The sequence below is a fragment of the Acanthochromis polyacanthus genome, chromosome 16 (genome assembly GCF_021347895.1).
Source record: "Acanthochromis polyacanthus isolate Apoly-LR-REF ecotype Palm Island chromosome 16, KAUST_Apoly_ChrSc, whole genome shotgun sequence".
Classification (NCBI taxonomy): domain Eukaryota; kingdom Metazoa; phylum Chordata; class Actinopteri; family Pomacentridae; genus Acanthochromis; species Acanthochromis polyacanthus.
In genome coordinates, this window is record NC_067128.1 from 22,161,372 (window position 1) to 22,183,334 (window position 21,963).

The 21,963-nt window shown below is 40.3% G+C and overlaps 1 protein-coding gene across 8 annotated transcripts; it reads right to left on the reverse strand.

Moving 5' to 3' along the window:
• Positions 1–675: 675 nt before the first annotated feature.
• Positions 676–16,980, reverse strand: max (myc associated factor X). 8 transcript variants are annotated; one of them, XM_022204317.2, is made up of 5 exons: positions 16,777–16,980; positions 16,467–16,493; positions 6,122–6,247; positions 3,755–3,878; positions 676–2,250 (listed from the first exon to the last, which is right to left on the reverse strand). In XM_022204317.2, exons 1-5 carry the CDS (start codon positions 16,810–16,812, stop codon positions 2,063–2,065), a joined length of 501 nt encoding a protein of 166 aa, XP_022060009.1. In that variant the 5' UTR covers positions 16,813–16,980; the 3' UTR covers positions 676–2,062. The 8 variants fall into 8 exon arrangements, with proteins under 8 accessions (XP_022060009.1, XP_022060008.1, XP_022060012.1 ...); XM_022204316.2 differs by having other exon boundaries at positions 3,755–3,893; XM_022204320.2 differs by having other exon boundaries at positions 6,140–6,247; positions 16,777–16,979.
• Between the last annotated feature and the right edge of the window lie 4,983 nt (positions 16,981–21,963).

Here is a 21,963-nt window from a genome sequence, read left to right on the forward strand (position 1 = left end):
AGGTTGCAACTAATGATTATTTACTTTCCTCCATAAAATATCTTTTCAACTTCCTAAGTAAGCGAAGGCTAAAATGTTAGAAGCTCAGAAATGTTTGACAGCTTTTCCAAATGATTAGCTGCTTTTAAAAACATAGTTTTTAATGAGCTGCTGATTTCCAGTGGAATTTCTTTGAAAGAACATTTTAAATAATTGGACAGCCAACCCTGTAAATAAAATACACAAATAATTTAGGCAGTTTAGTTTTGATGCATTGGGGTGTGGAGAAATTTCTCTGCCTGAAAGCTGGAAATGAAGGTGAACACAAAAAACTAAATCCATCCCTTAAACAAGACGCCACATTCACCACGTACAGGCTGCGAGTAGTTTTGCTACTGGTTGTTGCTTAACATGAGTTGGCCCAGTTTTCTCTCCTGCACACATGGTTAAAAAAAGTACAGTCATCATATACTGGGGAATTATTACATAAGCAGTCTGTATTCTAAACGCCTGCCAGCAATCACTACAAACCACAAAAACCTGAAGTTATGCTTGAGTCCTTGAAGCTGTTCTGTATGGACGTTAAAGGGGGAACCCATCAATAAACTTACAGCAGATGCTTTCCAAAAACACTCCTGATCATGCTGATATTTCCTAACGCCTTGCTGTGACAGCTCAGTAACCACAGAAAGTCTGTTAAAGGATAAAATAGTTTATTTTATAGTCTCATAGTAAAGGTAGGCCTCAACTTGCAAGACAATTGTTGGCAGTATGTACAACATACTTGTAATTTCCATGGAATGGAACTGGACAAACAAAGACCTACTACACTAATTATATCCTCCTAGATAGAAATAAAATGGAAACAATATACATACACACACATTTCCTAGACACACAAAATGCTTCCTTTGTTTTCCTTGGGGGATTCAGAAACATCGATTTTAACTGTGTAAAGCACAACACATCGACAGGGACTGATTTCGCTTCCTTGTACTGCAAAAGATGGGAGCTACCTTTTGACATTCAATACCTATTTCATACCCTTAAAGAAAACTACACGTGACAAACTGGCATTTTCCCATGACTTGTGTGGTTACTACAAAATGCATGACATATTTTTGAACTTGAAAACATCCAATCAACGCATTTTTTATATGTAAAACGAGATGCCTTACGAATTCAGCCACCTAAAGTCATTCACTACTTCAAGCTAAAGGACAACATACGATATAAGTTCAGGAATATTCTCCTTGAAAAACATCAATGTCAACAAAGGAGTTTTCTTTTCATAATCTTGTGTTAACAAATGTGTCAGGCAGAAAACATCTGCAATCCAGTGGGCCTGAGGTGGGTATCACTTTAACATCTGCTCAAAGCATCTTCACATTCTTTAGTGGGAAAAAAGTAATCTACAAATGTTTCGTTTTTAATTTTTTTTTAAAAAGGTTAACTTTCCAGGACGATTCATCTAGGTGTGTGTGTGTGTGTAAATTCTAAACAGGTTTTTATCACGAATAACAAAATTAAACAAAAAAAATAGAATATAGCAGTGCTTGGAAGTACACCTGGCTCACCCTTCCTCCCCAAAAAAACAACCTGGGGAGGAGGAGGGGCTTAATTGAGGGTACAAAAAAAGCATCAAGTCCTTAAGTAGCCAAGCTGCCTCTTTCTGGGTTTTGGACTGTTGATGTGGCGAGGGGATACCAATGACGGAAAACCAAAAATGAATCAAGAAATGAGGGGATGGGAAAGGGGGAAAAAACCTGAAGCTCTCTAGATGGACTGAAGCGGTCGTCTTCCGCCCTGCTTGTTTCCTCTCTCCTGCTGATGGAGGCTGGCTGGACAGACGGTTGTGGTGGCGGTGTGAGGAGATTTGAGGAGTCATGAGTCTCCAGTGCGAACCCACCCAGAGATGGAGGAGAGAGAGAGAATGACGAGAACAGTGAGGGAGGCTGGGGGTGTTGTTGGCAGGAGGGGGGAGGGGTCGATGAGCCTTGAGAGCTTTGAAGGCTGCGTTTCCTCTCACCCTCCCTTGTACCCTGCCACCTCGGTCGTAGCCAGGTTTTAGCCGCTTGGCTGTCTAGCTGGCCTCCACGCGCAATTTCTTCCTGTTGGGCGGCTCCTCTGCCTCTGACTCTGAGCTCGAGTCAGAGCCTCCATCAAATGCCGACACGGCGCTGCCTTTGGGGTTGGTGTACAGGCTGCTGTCAGACGATGAGTAGCTGGCCTGTAGCTGGGCCGAACCCTTCACCTTCTCCAGAGCACGGACTGCATGGACACAGACATAAGAAGAGACATAATAGAAGAAATGAGAGTAGGACAGGAACAGAGCGATGGAAGTAAATACACAAGAAGTGGTGTAAACTGTAACCCAAAACCAGTGGTTCTTAGAGACTTTACTCTTAGAGAACTTTAAACATTTTCTTTGGGTTGATATTGCTTGGAGCATGTGTCTGTTTCATTAGAGTTGTAGATGTATTATATATGTTTAGTCTTTCAAATGTAGTGATCTGTCAACATTTAGTTTCATTTCATACAAGTTACTTTCATTCACCGCTGCTTTACAGCACAGTTGTACACCATTAATAAGAAATTGACTGCAGTGTAGCGATGCATTTACATCATGTCCACACGTAGTCGGGTATTTTTAAAACCGAATATCCGCCCCCCTCCGTTTAGAAAAAAATCTGCGGCCACATGTCCATGTTTTCTACAAAAATCTCCATCCACATGTAACCAAATAAATGTAAATATATATCGAGCTTATCCAATCAGAAGAAGCTTCCGTCTCGTGTCAAAGCAGTTTTGTCGCAGGCAGTGACGTTTGCACTCCTAAAACTCCGCTTATTTCTGTCCACACGTAAACGCATACCCGGGGTTTTTCCCAAATCTCCACTTTGGCCAGAGTTTTCCAAACCTCTGTTTATAAAATCAAAAAACTGTGTTTACGTGTGGGTGACAGGCCGAATCGTAGAAAAAATGTATGCGTTTTATGATTTACCCGGCTACGTGTGGACAAGGCCTAAATTTCCGTAACTCCTCAACCATTTGCGCTAGAGAGAAAATTCAAACGGTTCCTGAGAGAAGATGCACTATACGGGGTATTACAGTGTGGAACCACGTGCAATGACGTCCATCACAAAATCTCACGGGAGCGGCACTACTCCCATTTTACAAGTATTATAAATTAAAACTTTTTGTAAATATTTATTATAGCTCATATTATATATTTTTGTCTAATATTTTGTTCATGTTCAACTCCTGTTCCCAATTAAAGTCAATATTAGTTTTTTTCCCCCATTTTAAACTATTGTTACATTGTCTGAACACATAGCTTGTCGGATATTGCCAGATATTTTAGGTTGTTCTGACAAAGGATAAAAACTCATAGTATGATTTTTGACTCTTACAGCCCAAACAAAAGAAATCCAGGGGGCCTGTATGACCCTTGGGTGTTAAAGGGTTAACATTTTTTTCCAGTATTGGTAACAACTGTGGGCATGTGGAAAATAATCGATTCCAGTTTTTCTAAATTGTTTTAATATGATCAAATGTGGTAACGAAGAATGGATTCTTTCATCTTTCTCTCATGCTCTCCTCTCTAGCTGCTGCAGGTCAAAGCGGATTTGTTCAACGTAACTGCTAGAGTTGCTGCAATTAACAGCAGGAAAATATGATTCAATCCTTGCTAATGATCCAACTTAAGTTGAGTTTCCACAGCCTGAATACTAAACTGACAGAGGTTAAACCTTAAATCCACAGTTGCTGTTACCTTGTTGCTCAAGTAGTGCGTTCTGCCTCTTTAGGTCATCGATGTCCTGCTGGTGTGTGTGATTTTTTCGTCTCATGTACTGGATGTACTCTGTGGCTTTGTCTAGGATTTGAGCTCGAGACGCCTGTTTGGTAGACTGCTGTTAGTGACACATGCAAAAATTGAAGCAATGACGCAAGTATACAGAGTCCTTATCACATTTCTAACACAAACATTTCTGCTCCTGTCATGATGCTACACACACTGGCACAGACGCCAACACGCTGCAGACTGAAACCACTGCAGGAGGAATCTAGGACAGTGCTGGGTGTTTCTACACAGCTTGCCTCCTGTTAACCTTTTAAATTCTGCTAGTGCTCCAGTCTGACATCCACAGGCCAATCATAACCTTGACACGTTACTGTCACAGTCCTCTCCTCAGACAAAAGTACAGCAGCAGCCTTCAGAAGAACGAAAAACACTTTTTTTGACAACCTGCATCTCTCAATTATTGTTCCTTTCTATCATGCTTGTCTTGGGTCCATGAGTTATTGGGTGAAGGCCCTCGTTGACTGATTTGTTCTCAATGTGGCTGAGTATCAGCAGATTATTTAAAATAAATGCAAACTAACAACAAATAAACAATGCAAAGCTCCCACATGTTATTAACATTTCCCAACACTGAGAAAAACAGAGCCAGTGCCACTATGAAGTGAATTTTATTTAAAAGCATCTCAAACAATTGATAATCAAAACGATTTCTAATAATTTTCTAATCTATTTCACATATAATGTATGTGCCTGCTGTCTAATCTTTCATCTAGGTGGCACACCATCATGGTCAACCATTTTCTGCAAAACAGTACTTTTTGCTACCTTATGTGGAAATACATAACCATATTCCAAAAACTCACGTTTAAATGAACAAAAGCTGTCAAAAAGTAGCAAAATAGTAGCCTAGCCATGCTACACCCATGTTTCTGACGGCACAAGGGTCTAGGGAAGCTCGGCAGGGAGGGAGGCGGGCTAAAAGGTTGTCTATCAAATCCCTCTGCAGCAATTGGGTAGGTATACAACCAATCAACGCAACGAATAGGCTGACGTAGTTCCGAGAGCACCGGCGGATTGTGGCTAAGTCCCATTAGCTTCCCAACCAGCGGAGCCGCGGAGCCAACTGGTATATTAAGGATTTGCCATATCCCGTCGGCATAAGTCCAAATACGTCTTTCTTCTCAATGAAACACTTAAGTGCCGTCCTTTGTTTATCTTTCAAGTTGAATTTTAGCTTCAAATCTTTAAGGGCTGTGGCCAAAGCCTAGTCGAAAGATAACTGTTTATTGTGCGCTGGTTGTTTCTGTCAGAATCGTCACGCCTCTGTCGTCACTTCGTTACGCCCGCCTTCTGACTCTACACTTCATGGTGATTGGTCCGGCCAGTTTTAGGAGAATCCAGCCTTGAGCCTTATGGAGGGTAACTAGACCCTCCCTGGCAGAGAATTAAATTCGTTGCCGTGGGTTGTCTAGCGCGGCTAGGATAGCAAAATAGTGTAGTTCCTTTAAATGCAACAACAGTTTGAGGACTCTAAAAATCTGCAAAATTTTGATGTAGATCAGGAACTGGAACAAAAAACACACTCCAGGTTTTGTTATTTTGCAGTCTTTGATACTCTGCGTTTTAGACACACTCAAGTCTCAGCTAAAAAGAAGTAGAAGATTTAATACCAAGCCATAACACTCACTGTTTCTACACTGTTCATCTTACAAGAAACAATACAGTATTCTGGCCCTGAGACAATGCTGCAACAGCAGCATGGTCCTGGGAGAGAAGTGGAAACTGAAGACTGAGACAGATCTAAGTCAACACGTCCTTATATTTCAAAATTATCAACAAATATTCCTCACTTCGTCTCTACAGACCCATCCTTCCTGCTCTGTGGCATTCTTCAACTAGTCTTTTTGGGGAAAATAAAATCCTGTGCCCAGTTACTGAACCCATTCCAAATGTTCTCAGTGTCACTGATGTCAAAACAGGAAGAGAGCAACAAAATTTCCTCATAATAACTTCCTGACGCTGCTCCAAGTATTTAGACTACATCACTGCATTGCTGCTGCCAATCTGCACTCCTCCACCATTTGCCCTCCTCCCAGAAACTTCAACTATTTCCCTCCACACATAAAACTGTCAAGACATCTGCATCTCTGAATATTCACAAGAAATCATTAAAATGACATCATGGTAGAAATGCCTTCATAGCTTCAAATTCTTAACAGTAGAACTCACATGTAACAGATTGGAAATGTTAGACTTCATATTAGCAAAAATCATGGCAAAATGCAGTTCAAAGGTATCTTGTATGAGTGAATGAGATTTGTTTGACGGGGGACTTACAGGCTGAGCTTTACCAACCTTTTCTCCCTGCAGGGCGGGTACCGAGTCCCGGAGGCTGTGAAAGCTGTCTTTGATGTGGTCCCTACGCTTGCGCTCCAGCGCATTGTGGTGTGCCCGTTTGTCTGCCTGCAATGAGAAGAGTCACAAGGCCTTCAGCCCAGCAGCAGAGCAGTGTGGGTAGAGGACAGCTGTCCCTGGTCAAACCTACACAAACCACTCTGCTGCCAAGTGCAACTCTGTCTTTAAAATTAGAACATCACTGTCATTGTGCTTTCAGTTCTGTGCAATGATCACGATTTAAACTGACAATAGATATCTTGATGTATTTAAACTCAATATTTTACAACATCATGTTAGGGCTTCAACTAACTTTTTTTTCTGTTATTACTCTGCAATGGAATGCACTGAAGTTATATGATGATCGCCGTTGGTTTGTCTGTCCGTCTGTTTGCAACATTACTCAAAAACGGGCGAACAGATTTGGATGAAATTTTCAGGAAAGGTCAAAAGTGACACAACGAACAAGTGACTAGATTGTGGCAGTGATGCGGCTTTTATTCTGGATCCACGGATTTGTTAAAAATTTCCTTATCATTGTGAGATAGTGGCACGGCATCACTGTAACTATGACTACAAGTGAATGCTACATCAGCTGCCTGCTGATGATTGCGATCCTACTATAAATTGAATTTTTTTAAAGATCACACAGCAACTGAGCATCCTTGGTAGAGTCCTGCACTCTGAGTGCTTTGTCTTATTTATTGATCTGCTAATTTTACTCATTTAATCGCTTAATATATAAAAATACAGCCCAAGCTTACATCTTCAAACTGCTCTGTCTGACTAATAATCCAAACATATTCAGTTTACTATTTCAAAAGACAGAATTGTTAATCCTCATTCAAGCTTTGAAATAATACCTGCTGATTATTTTCTACCTGTTCAATATGGACACAAGCTCATCCATTCTTCTTCATTGAAGTTAACAAAAAAAAAACAGTATACTAAATCAGCGCTCAGAATTTTAATTTGAAAGCTAAAACTCAAGTTTTGAGATCACTATCAGGTCTTCTGCTGTAAGGAGTAGCTACGAGGAATCTAAACATCACTTTTTATTGTCTCTTCTCAGTAAACGTATGGGTATTTTTAAGGCTGGCAATCAACAACTTAAAAAAAAAATCATACATTCTGTCATCTCAAAGCCCAAAGTGAAACTTTGGTCTCATTCAGAAAAACTACCCCTTTTATAACATTGATAAGACTAAAACCAAGCCATTTCAGCTATAAATACAGACCATTGTTTCACAAAGCAGTCTCAAAGTGTGTATCTGCAGCAAGACTGTATAATCTGATACAATTTATAAAAAATGTCCCTGAGATTCAGGGCTTTTAATTTTCCCCATGAAATGCAACGTCCTTGGTTTACATCCTACATCTACTGTTGTCTCTCTACTGTCCAATACAAGCTTACAATCATGGAAAATTCCAGAATTTGAAAATGCCTCAAAATACAAAGAACAATCACAAATAAATGGTATGTTTAACTGCTAATTAGCAAAATAACAACAAAACTGAAAAAAATGAAGTCCCTAGCAGACAAAAGACAAAAAATAATCCCCTCGAGTCAACTGACTCATGCACAGTCACCAGTCAGCCAATCACCTCTGAGGGCTGGACTAGGAAGTGAGGTTAGTGTGTTAGCAGGTATGTTGAGCCAAAAGTCGGAGCTTTCAGCATCATGACGATGGCTCTCTTTTTATCTGGATATATCTCCATGGTAACACATGCTGTGCAACTAACCTAGTCTGAAGTAGGTTATGTTCAGAGTTTCTGCTTGAAATCGACTGTGAGAAGTGTCTCTCTTTAACCAAATCGTATCCTGACGATTATTTATAAGCGATACAGATTTTCATCTGAGAGAATATGTTGCATCTACTTCAAATATGTTGAGCTATATTTACAATTTCATTTAACTTTAATCCAAAATAACATACATCTGAGAGTAGATACAACACAAGGTACTGTAGGTAGGCGGGGTAGCACTAAGGACCTTGCCTAAGGGCCCTCACTGGACAACTGCACCCTGACTGGGAACCAAATCTCCTGTGCCAAAGTCAGGGGAGCTAATCACTGAGCTATACAGCTCTCCTATATATTACTAAAACCGCTGAATGAAAATGTAGAGGTACAGTATGGCACTGTATGCATTGTGTTGCCATGAGAACCCGATATGTATTTGGTTGGTGTTGCAGAAATCACAGAAATATGTTTTTACGTTTGGTCCTGGTTTGCTGCTCAGCCCCTTTAAACTGCAGCTGATAGAACACAAACTGGTCAACTGATTAGTTTATTAGTATTCATTACAGAAAATATTCAATCAGTAACATTAATTTCACTTTAATTTGGCCACAAATTAAAGCAATATCCTGTGTTATGGGACAGTGTCCAATCTAAATGCACTTCACATCAATATTGTGTGGTACTGTATGAAGTTTAAAGTGTAATAGCTTTATTGTACAGCCGTCAGTAAGAAATAAGAGGCTGTACTGGTAAATTAAATACGTTACGCACATTTAACTGTTTTCTACCAGCATTCATGTCTTGCATCACTTGCAGACACAGTTCTTTTTACTATCATACAATACAATGACTTTATTAATCCCAGAAGGGAAATTTAATGTACCGGTATTATATTAATCCAATATATTTTGTATGATGGTAAATGTTCTCTACTGAAGCAACCTGTGGACTGAAGCAGCTGCACACGATTGGTTCATTTTGTGCGGAAGAAGAATCACATGATGCATTAAATGGCCCTTTTGTGTCAACGCGTACAGTCTTAATCAAAAAGCCTCATTTAACAAAGAATATTGAAAACTACCTTCATGATATACGTTAATTATGACTAAGAGTTTAGTTTCTGTCAAGCTGGCTTAGCAAAAGAAAGCCCAACTATGTCTAACTCGCTTCGTAGTACAGAAGGACAAAATGAACTCCTGTAGAGTTCAGTTGCTGTGTCCAGAATTTGTGGTATTATGTGCCCATTTGCCGTCTGGCCCCGTCCTGTTCTTCCACTCCCCTCCACTGTGATCCATGCTGACCCCCTAAGTGCATTTCTGTCCCTCCTTCTCTGCAGGAGCACACAGACGTGGCCGTTCACATTCATGAGCAGGTCAAAGTCAAGACACCGCAGTCATTTATTTGAGAGATGGGCGAACAATCACAACAGATCCTAGCTGAGGATTACAGACTACAGCATGGAGACCAACAAAGGCCTCATGAAACGTAGACTTATGAAGGTATTATTGGAGATTTATTGATTTATAGCTTACAATTTGAGGTTTGTAAGAAAAAGAATCACATTAGATGATGTGCAGTTCCTTCAGTATTTCCCCTGTGCTTTCACCACAACACACTTCTAATCACAAGACATTGCTGCAATGGGACAAATTCTTCTTTTCAATCTTCTGTACGATCAAATTCCACATTTAAATAACTGGCTTCATCATGATAACACAATCCCTGCTTTTTCTAGCTTCAGTTAACTCAGACCAGCTGGAAACAGGCATGTAACAGGCTACAAATTTCAATCACACATTCACATTGTGATTCCACTGTAAAGGCATAAGATGGCTGCCATTATCACATGACCAGTTCCAGGCAGGAGCTCAGTTTGCTGCCTGTAGTTCGACCTGTTTTTAGGCCAAACCATCACAGCCTCCAATCAAATCTGATTCTGAACTAATCCATGCTGTCTCCAGGCTGAGACATTAAGCCCAACAACCAATCAGAGCCTGCACAGCTCAACCGATCATGTCACTCCACACACCTCCAACAACACAAAGACACGATTTAAACATCAGCAATCAAATGGAATGTTTGTGGTCATGAGATTGCCTCGGGGAGACTGAAGACAAGGTAAATGTCATGCGACTTAGTATCATCTGACTCATTTTGTTCACAACAAAAAAAGTGGCCACAAGTGGCCACAAGTGACACAACACACGAGTTAAAACAAGCTTCCAGTGCTTCTGTCTGGTGGGAGGAAAGGCATGTCAAGTGTGACTCAAGTACTACTTAAGGTAACAAATACAGAAGAAATATCCTGCTGAACTGGTCTAGTAGTCAGACAATAGATGCTGACGAACAAGGAGTCTGACAAACAGCTCCAATGTCATGCATATGGAACTGAAACTGTGTAATAGCAACCAATATTGTAGTAATATTACCCACAACGCGTGTCTTGTGATTACTCTGGCTGGCATGATGACACCTGTTCCTCTCAGCTGTTGCATAAGAGCCTCAGACCATCCAGAACAGGCAAATTGACCAAGACCCTGTGCTCTCAGTATCACACACTCAGAGAGGAGAGGTGTGACTCCACTCCCTCCATTATCCCTGGCAACAACAAACACACGACTGCTGTTGATGATGTGTGCAATTACAAGTCTGGTGGCCGTTCTCATACGGATGATGTTAACTGCAAGACAGAGGGGTTCAGAAAGTACCCATGCTTAAAGTTTTTCTGTCCAACTGCAATACAACAGAGGGGTAATTCCTATCATATTAAATAAACTAAACACTCTGCTCCTGTTGAGCTATTTAATTTTGATTTTACATTTAACAATAACTCACTTTGATTTTTTGTTTGTATAAAGTAAATCTGATGACATGCAACACACATTCAAGAAATGTTCAAGCTCAAAATTACACTTCTTTCTCCAAATAAGTACTCCATACAAGTACATAATATCAGCAGTATTTTAAAAGGATCAAATAATGTGTTCCATCACCCTCTGGACATGAGCATATAGTTACTAGTTACTTGAAGTTATCTACATGTATTTTTACATTTGGTAATTTCCCTTGTCTAAATCACTAATCATGCAAAATAAGCTTCTCTGGATGAAATCATGTAATAAACCTGAATCCAATGATTCTACAAAGGTACTCCAAAATTTCTTTTTTTCAGTAAAACCCTGCAATAGCGTTACAGGGCTTGTCACATATTTACAGAGTTGGACCTCTTTCTGCGAAACAATGGCCATCTCAGCCAACAACAACAAAAAATACATTTTCTACTTTTGTAACTGATGTTCCTCTATTTTAATATTGATTTTATATGTAAAACGTCTGACTGTTTTGAAAAGCGCTAAACACATAAAATGCATTATTATTATTACTTAATAGGTGAGGGTTATTGACTAGACATTGCTGCACAGGCATGTTAATTATGATTAAAATTTGACATTTTGTAGTAATATATACATATATATTAAACCATGCTTGGATGTGTGGTGTAAATTAGCACATATCTTTAATATGTTGGCTCATTCTTACAATATTAAAATTGATACTGAGGGTCTCCACTGTTTTAAAGGAGTCGGTAAATCATTGTTATTTTTCTCAAAAATAAACTGGATAACAGCTGAACGGATGATATTACCAGACATGCCTGTTTTTTGGGAAATTAAGTATGTTTAATACATTAAAAAATCAAGAGGTCTCACTCAACAATTCTTTGGAAGTTCAAACCCTATTTAACTCCATTTCCATTTTATTAGCATCTCATTTACAGATAAAGAACAAACTGAGCAGCACAAATCATGTCAGATAATTACTGTATACTGCTCTGTCAAGGTGCACTAATATTGAACTGCTTCTATAAATACAGCTAGATGTGCTCAGACATGTTGTGGTGCCTTCTTAGCTGCATGGTATTTGCTATCTGAGTTATTAAGCACATCAGGCTCCACAGAAACAGGTGTCCAATTACCTGAGTGCAACCAATATCAGTTCATCATAAAACTGATACCTTTAGCTGGCCGCCTAACAGGACGTGCCAGCTGAGCTGCTCCTTCCATTCTATTCATACCTAACCATGAAACATTACATAACAGCTCCAGGTGCCGAGTGGAAGAGCTGCTAGCTGCTGCTTCCAGGCGACTGATGGTCGTCTCAAATTCTCTGCATGAAAGCTTACACTTCTGTTAGGCTGGTGGAGAACGTGGAAAATCTTCTTGCACTAGTAACGGTGAAAACACAGATTACCCAGATGCAGGCAACTAAGGCCACTGGTGAAAAAATAAAACATAATAGAATATGACGTTTTCATTAAAGAGCATGCTTTATCCTTCCTGAAAAACATTTTTGAGCAGAACTGCAACAAGAACTGGTTTCACTGTTGATTAGTCAATAGATTAGACCCTCCAGAAAAACGTGATTATGCGATCGCATGAATTCCCGCATTAATCATCACAATGCCGCTGATTATGCGGGGGTCAATTATTTCCCGAAAGGCCGCATAATCCCCGCAAAACAGCGCATAATTCCCACAAGAATCTCACATTTCCACGAAAAAAGAGAAATATGCAGGTCCCGCTTGATTTCACAATTTCCGCATAAAATGAGAAAGCTATAACCAATATAAATGGAGTTGTGAGTGAGTTTTTATGTGACGCCCGGCCTGACGTCATCAGTTCGCGCATTCACACTAGAAGCACGAGCTGATGCGGAGCGCAGCGCCAGTGTTGCCAACTAAGCGACTTTCTCGCTAAATCTAGCGACTTTCCAAAGCGTCCTAGCGACTTTTTTTTGTCAAAAGCGACTAGTCGCAAATCTAGCGACTTTTTCTGCGACTTTTTTTGGAGACTGACAGGAAAACTCAGATTATTCTGCAGTTACTGTCCTCAACAAGCAGCAGGTGCTGCTGCGAGCTTCTCCCCCTCCCAAAGCACAGGCTGTCAGTCCAGTAACCCCGCAGCAGTCCCAGTGTCTGATTAGAGGACACATCCCTCCGCGGCCAGACGGCATGTGAATCATGCATATTTTTGCATATTTCACTTTGTAACTTTCCGCAATTTCCCCACACAAAATGGCATAAAAACCCTGCATATTTATTCGCATAATCACGGATTTTAGCCCGCATAATCAATGATTTTTGCCTGCGTTTTTCTGGAGGGTCTAATAGGTTACATATATCCATGTACAAAATGTCAGCAAATATTTAAATGTACTCAGAGCCAAAAGTGGCATCCTCAAAATATCTAGCTATGTCTACCAAACAATCAGCATTTAAATATTCAATTTTTATGAATAGATATCAGATTTAAGAATTGAAACATGAATTTCTTGTTTTTGCTTTAGCAGCTTCAATGATCACATCTGTTTCTGATACATTTTCTGTGAATCTAATCATTCAGGTCAAGAATTATGTCCAAAATATGACAAAATGCAACTAGGGCTGGGCGATAAATAGAATTAATTCGAATAATTCGCCTTTTTAAAACCTGACGATTTGAAAATTTGCCAAATCGTAAAATCGAGGCGAGCTTAAATATATAACAATACAGATTCTTCTGCCTTTCACGACTCGTGCACTGGCGTTTGCTTCCGCCTCTTATCTCCTTCCGCCAAAACACACACCCCCATCATGGCAGACACAACAGCAGACGAAGAGCTGGTCGCGAGAAAAGGGCCTTGTGTTACATGGATTATATGGAAGTGGTTCGGCTTTGACAAGACTGACACAGAGCAAACTACAGTCATGTGCAAGGTTTGCAAAAGTACTGTGAAAACGAAGAGCAGCAGCACAACTAACCTCTTTCAGCACCTCCGGCAGAGGCATCCTAAAGAATGGGAAAAGTGCTCGCAGCTATGGGAGTGCGGCATGGCTAGCACTAGCCAGAGCAAACAGACCGCAAAAAAACAACAAAAATCGATTAAAATCGTAATCATCCAAGATGACTAAAAAGATAAATAAAATTATATATAAAAAAAAAAAATCGAGATTTTATTTTTTGACCATATCGCCCAGCCCTAAATGCAACTATACATTAAGTCTATGTTTCTTACTACCCACTTCACGCTGCCAGTCAGCCTCTTATCTCACCTTGTACGACCTACCAACTACAGACCCACCATATATCACTATCTATGTTTGGAAACCTATTTGGTGTCTGCCACACTGTAACCACCATTGATGCTGGAAGATTTTATTTCTATGAATGTATGCACAGCTGATTTAATAAAGTTCAACTCTAAAATCACTCATCACATTTTTAATTCAACCTTACACAATGAACAGTGTTCTAACAAGCTGTTAAAGCTTGCAGCTGCTCATTTTATCAACTTTAATGACTGTTGTTGGTGTTAAATGTACTTAGCTGTAGCTCATCACTGATACTGTAAATTGCCAAGACCACAAAAAAAATCATGGCTGTTGCTTGGTTTATTGGCTCTCCGTGGCTACTTTTGTTAAATTTCCACCTCAATAAAGACGGTTTTGTGACAGAAACTATATCATATTTGTTTTGGAAAAAATCAAGAAGCGGGCTGTGTGTGCTATTTATATAAGAGAAAGATTGGAGCGATAAATCGCTCTCTACAAAAGCAAATCAGCTGAGTTGTGTGTGCAGGGTGTGAATGACACAGCTAGTGAAGACAGGTGTCAACTATGCAATTGTGTCTACACATAAAAGGCTACTTTTAAATGCCATTATGACACTAATGTCCATCCATCCATTACCTAGACACTGCCTAATCGTCATTAGGGTCGCAGATAGATTAGAGTCTATCCCAGCTGAGTTAGGGTGAAGGCAGGGGACACCCTAGACAGGTCACTAGTTTGCACATGGTGTCTTTTTTAATATTGTTTGTTATATATGTATATATTCATTTTTATTATTCAATGTGATATTTTATTACTTACTGCCTGTTGCACAGTCCAGTGGTAGCTATCTATATTTTCGTCATGCCATGTATGATGACAATAAACCTATTCCATTCTATCACAGGGCTACATAAAGACACAAACAATCGCTGAAAGAATTATCAATTAACCTTAGCATGTTTTTGGACTGTGGGAGGAAGCCGGAGTGACAGTAGAAAGCCCACACATGCACAGGGGGAATATGCAAACTCCATGCAGAAAGACCCCAGGAAGGCCGGGACACGAACCAGGGACCTTTTAGCTGCAAGGCAACAGTGCAAACCACTACTCCCCTGTGCCGCCCTATATTAATATGTGAATAATGCAAAAATAAATAAATAAAAAAATACCACTAATGTAACATCATCACAACTGTTAGCTCAAATGCTCAATTTTTTATGAAAAATTAGGCAAGTTTACTCTGACTGGCTTGTGTTACGTGTGTTCAGTAAAGAGGTTTGCGATTATGTGTAGTTGCATCGCATTTACTGTAGATTGGCAATTCATGGTTGGAGTTTTAATTTTTCTAAATAGCAAAATTATAATTACATACATCTACAAATTGCTCAGGCCTATTTGTATATGGGCAGATATTACAATTAAATTAATGAAAACAAACTGAAGAAAAAAATCTGTTCTAAGCATAAATGCAAAGCGATTAAGAGAGATTTCATCTGAGGTCTGTAGGAGGGCACAAACAGAAATGCTCCCTTTTAAAAAAAAATCTCATTAACACTAATGCACGTTCTACAGTTTAATACTGCTATTTGCTGTATGCTATTCCTGCACATTAATTCTCGTCATCTGACAGGAAGTAAGGCGTCGTTTTATGCAGCAACCAAATCGTGCAGGGTGTTTTTCTCGCCGGTATGCGATGTAGCTATACGTCATTCATTTAGGCTGCCAGCCCTTTAGTGGCCTGTAGAGAGAAGATGGCCCTAATCACTGGCTGCAATACAGGAAAACATCCCGCTGCACCCCTTCCTGACACGAAGCCTTGTCCGAGATGCAGGCGCGGCTCCTCGACACATGCAACAGCTTCTGTACCTTTATCCTGCATCCTCGTCACTGAGGCACAACTAAATACGAATCGTCTCTCTTTGCTGAGATGACCTAGATGTGTAATTTGCAAATCTGATCATGAGCGGAATCCCCGCGGTGTGAAGTCAACCACCGGGGAAACGACTCCGGCGACTAACCTGCTGCCACGAAGCGCTGAGAGCTCTAAATTAAGCCGAAAAAATAACAAGCATGCAACAAAAGCCTTTGTAGCGGGATAAAGCTTTGGTCTAAATACAGATGTGTCGCCGTGTACACAGGATGGGGATACCCTGCAATGCACTACTAACGCGTACACCGAGGAACAATCGCTACACTTTTGAAGACGCACCACTAACCAGTTCAGTGCTGTACAAAACACGGAAAATTGCAGTGCACAAGCATTAATCTGAAACATTAATTTGTTAGCCTATGAGATAGCGGTACTTTCATACTCTCTTTAAGGTAATATCGACCACCCATTGTACAATCTTACCAATATACCGAAAAATTAGGTAAATGTGTTCAATTATATAAGTCTGCCACATGAGTGAAACATTTTTTCGACAGTGGACAAATCCCCCCAGCATTACGCACCACAGAGTGATATCTCGGTGAGTCTTCCTGCAAAGAAACAGAACAAAAAGTACAATTGTAGCCATAATTGGTCGGCAAATCTTACTGTTTCGCTGAAGTCACTAGAAAGTAAAATAATTTAGCTGATTGGCAATATATTGATGAAGAAAAGGCTAGTGTTTGTTATTATTTAACTAGAAACCCGACAATATATTGAAAAAAGCAAAGCTAGTCAGCTTATTTGTAGCTAACGCTAGCTGAGCAGCTAGTTCGGCTAAATCGGCAGTTAGCAAAATAACATCGTTGAAAAGCAAAAGGTGGCCATACTCACGTCACTATCGACTTCGATATCATCGTTATCACTCATTCTTCGATAAAATAGTCTAGTTTAAAGGGACGGGTGGCTAACAAAACAACATGAATCAATTTAGCACCAAGCGGCGCTCCAACAGACAGACGGCTAACAGCTCACGTTCTGTTTGGACAGAACCGAGGTGGACTCACTCCGCCGTCTCCACGTGACTACACTCCACACACACAGCCTGCCACTGTACACCACGCATGCGCGGAGTCTCTAGGCGATATGGGAATGATAGTTGCTTGCAATGTTTCTGAGCTTTTTAATCAAAATAAAACGTCACATTTTTTAAAGAATTTCATATCAGAGACATTTAAGAAGAGATTTTTGCCATATGAAGAACTATGGGAACAACAATAGAATGTCTGAATGTTATTCACACAACAGCAACGATTATTTAAACTACAAGGCCCATGTGTCACTAAGCTTGCTTGTAACGTCACAGCGTCTTTTTCTCGAAGTGCGTGATGGGAATTGCAGTTAAAGTCATATTTGTATGTCAGATGAGCTAAATAGGGAGACACGTGGATTTCAAGAAAACACCCAAGAAAGATAAACTCACACACTCAGGCCCAGTTACCACAGCTATACACCTTCATCCGTTTGCTCTTATTCTTTTCTTGTTAAGTGTTTCATTATTTTCTTTCTTTTATTTCCCTTTAAATCCAAGTTTAAATGGCAATTTGATATAGTTGTATTAAATATTCAAGCAAAATGACAAATTAATGTCTATTCCAGCCCCTTACATAGAACTCCTGCATGGTGATGTAGGGCCTTCATAATAGTAAATTAATGAATTTGGGGTAAAATAGGTTTACAATATTTTGACAAGTTGTTTCCTGATGTTTTATTGACAACATGATTCATAAAGGAAAGACTAGTTGATTAAATATGGTCAGTATGATGTAGACCTTCATACTGGTGGAATAAATGTGTTGTGTAGTGTGGGGGGCTGGTCTCAGGACAAATTGCAAATAATCTGCTCTGGTGCTTCCTTTTTCACAAAATTGTGCTGCAGATAAGGAGCTTATATTTGTGGATTATTTTGCACTGCAACAGTGGATCAGTAAAAGTGTAAATAAAAAAAAAACAAGCACAGTGGTTAGCACTTTCGCCTTGCAGCAAGAAGATCCCCGGTTCAAATCCCGGCCTGGGCCTGGGATCTTTCTGCATGGAGTTTGCATGTTCTCCCTGTGCGTGGCTTTTCTCCGGACACTCCGGCTTCCTCCCACAGTCCAAAAATATGCTGAGGTTCATTGATTACTCTAAATTGCCCGTAGGTGTGAATGTGAGTGTGATTGTTTGTCTATATATGTAGCCCTGCGACAGACTGGCGACCTGTCCATGGTGTCCCCTGCCTTCGCCCGAGTCAGCTGAGATAGGCTCCAGCACCCCCCGCATCCCTAGTGAGGATAAAGCGGTGTATAGAGAATGGATGGATGGAAGCTCAGAGCATCCTCATCCATTCAAGGTCAAGAGGCCACAGCAGCTGCAGGCGAAACCCAGCCCTCATCACCTCCCTGTACATGCAGAGCTTTAGACCTGCACTGACCTTCAGCTAGGGATGTCTTCTTCCACCTTCGAGCCTGCATCCTCCCCTTTCAGTCTTACCTCTGTTTGTAGTCCTCTCTGCCAATTTTTTCCCCATCTTCAATTTCGTTGAATTATACTGCATGTCCTGCAGCAGCAAAGCCAAACAGGGTCACCCAGAAATATGGTCTGTAACAGTATAGCCTATTTAAAAAATGACAACACAAAAAGGCCAGGGTTTAATAATGCATCTGCTGCAGTGAAGCCTCTCTGTCTTCATGGTTGACAGCAAGAAACCATCTAGCTGTATTCATGCAATTCAGCTGCATTTAAATTACCTCAAGGGATGGGTAATATTAATGAAAAATATGAAAATGAGGCTGCTCAGTGGAGTAGTGGTTAGCACTTTTGCCTTGCAGCAAGAACATCCCTGGTTCGAATCCCGGGGTGGGCCTGGGATCTTTCTGCATGGAGTTTGCATGTTCTCCCTGAGCATGCGTGGGTTTTCTCCGGGCACTCCAGCTTCCTCCCACAGTCCGAAAATATGCTGAGGTTAATTGAGTACTCTAAATTGCCCGTAGGTGTGAATGCGAGTGTGATTGTTCGTCGGTATATGTAGCCCTGCGACAGACTGGCGACCTGTCCAGGGTGTCCCCTGCCTTCCCCCGAGTCAGCTGGGATAGGCTCCAGCACCGCCCCCCCCCCCCCCCCCCCCCCCCGCCCCCCGCGCGACCCTAGTGAGGATAAAGCGGTGTATAGAGGATGGATGGATGGATGGAATATGAAAATGAGGTGGAGCACACAGAAATCCCAAATTTTCTGCTTTCTTGCCACACCCTTAATGCTATTTCCCTCAGGCCACATCTGAGTTATGAAGTGTTTTAGCATCATTTCAGCTCATAGTATTCAGGCTGCAGGGAGGTTCTCAAAAGTAGACACTGATTAGCTGTGGCTAGGACCGGAGAAGGAGAAACTAGTAAAAATCTAGGCTGGGCTGTAATTACAGCTAGAGAGGCTGATCAGTCCAGGCAGAGCTTCCCTCCCCTCCCCCTATGTCCTTACAGGGCCGGCCTGTTAAACCATTAAAATGCCCTCCTTTTGTCCTCTTGCAGCATATTGCAGACTATACTGGAAGGGCACTAGTATGCAGTCACCATTAGAGATTTTTTTTTTTTTGTGCTACCATTGTTGTTGGTGTATGACTTATAAAAAGGAGGAAGGGGGTGCACTGTTAGATATAATAGCAGATTAAGGGCACAGTAGTTTCAATAAGAGATGCATCCTATAGTTTCCAGTGCAGAGCGTGAATTTTTAAGCAATCAATAATACAATTTTAATAATGGTAAATTTTATTTGTAATGAACTTCCCAGATAGCAAACTATGGGTGAATCAATGTTGAATCTATGTTGAGACCTAACGTAGAAATTATATAGAAAGTGCAAGGTTGATAAAATGTTGAGTCAACGTTTGCTTACATAGATTACATGTTTGCAAACATAGATTCAACATTATTAAACATTGACCTGTCAAACATTTTAATTAAACCAAAATACAATGTAGATTCAATGGCATCTTTTAAACACAAACTTCAATGTTGACAAAATGTTGTTGAATCAACATTGATCCAACCATCAATCTTCAACCGTAACCAAAATTCAACCTTCTTAACCCTAATTCAACATTGATTTAACATCTTTTGCTATCTGGGAAAAGTGTGATTTATGGTTGAAAAGCAAACGTTGACTCAACATTTTGTCAACCTTGCGCTTTCTGTATAATTTCTACGTTAGGTCTCAACATAGATGCAACATTGATTCACCCATAGTTTGCTATCTGGGTTTTAATTTCAGCAAAATCTCAAAGTGCTACATTAAAGATATAAAAGGATAAAAACAGAACAAACAGGTAAAATAAAATTAAAAAATGAAAATTTCAAGGACGTGTTCAATTAAAAGCTTTATTGTAAACAAAAGATCTTTAGGCCTTTTCTAAAAACATCCACTGTCTGTGGAGCTCTCAGGTGGTCAGAGCAGGAGTTTGAGATGTGAGTTTGGTTATGGGGGTGCAGAGGGGACCACAGTTATTGGTGCAGAGGTTTCATGTGGATGATTGGTGGCAGAGGAGCTCTTTGAGGTAGTCCGAGGCATTGCCATGAATGCACTGATGGTGAGGAGAGCGATTTTGTACTGAATTCTGAAGGAGACGGGGAGCCAGTGGTGTGAACGGAGGATGGGTGTGATATGGTGTTGCTTCTGCACTCTCATCAGGATCCTAGCAGCACCGTTTTGAATATATTTACAGGTTCTTGCTAGGGATCCCAATGAGAAGAAGGGCGTTCCAGTAGTCTAGCCTGGAGGAGACAAAGGCATGGAGGAGTTTCAATCAGTCGATTAACTGTGCAGTCACCTTTTGAAGACAAACCCGGACTTATGTGAAGAAAATTTCTTATGTATTTCTTCAAGAAATACATAAATTAACTTAAAGGTGATCAAAATATCTGATGTTTGGTTGTTCAATTCAATTCAGTTCAATTCAATTTTATGTACATAGCACCAATTACAGGTCAAATTGTCTCAGTCTGAACCTCAATCTGAATCTCAATGCCTGAACCCCCAGAGCAAGCTCTAAGGTGACAGTGGCAAGAAAAAGCACTCATTTAACAGGGTAGAAACCATGAGTAGAACCCAGTTCTTTATGTGGGGGGACCCATCTCCCTGCTGGCCGGAGGGTTTAGAGGAACAGAAGAGGTAGAGAGGTAGAGGTAGAGGGGAAGAGAGATAGGGAGGTGGAGAGGGGGAGGGATGGGAGAAGTAAAGGTGGGGAAGAAGGAACATATAACATACTAAGTTCTGGTAGATGCAGATTAGACTGATGCAATATGGCCTGCATGACTCTTTTGCCTTTCATAAGCATAAGATTTGCTGTGGTGTTGCGCTGAATGATATACAAAGAAAATCTGATTAAATTATTTGGACAGATATTGCGCTATGGGAACACTGTAACATATTGTCCTATAAAATTACTAAAAAACACATTCGACCACAGCTGCTAATATGTTTTTTAACTGTCACAATTTATATAAGCAGCTAAGTACTGTATAATCTATTACAGTACTCTGCAGCAGAATATCAGGTTTGCTGTTTAATTCTGTTGGTCCAGTCTTTGTCATTTCAGATAACGGTGTTGGTACAAATAAGTCCACATCACCATTTTTTTGTCACAATGGCAAAAAATGGAATCTTGGCTTGCCATACTTCCAAAACAAATTGTTCTGATATTAGAAGCTTTTAAAACTGGTGAAATGTCAACCAAATTTTAGTGGGAAATATGGATATATGCACATTTACAGGGACTTTCTTTGGGCCCAATGCCACTTTAGTTTGAAATTTTAAACTTTTTAGGTGTCTTGCTCAGGGTTTCAGCTCTAAACAGCTTTGTGAGTATTTTGTATTTTAGAAAAACAGTACAATACTGTAAGCATTTGACTGTATTTTTATTTTTGATTAAGTGCTCAGCCTTAATGTGTTCGTGTTGTAAACTTTTCTATTTTAACAGAAATACAAACTATTTCCAGTAACTAAAACAATAAATTTCTAATTCTTCTGTTACATTTTTTCCACAGTCGTTCT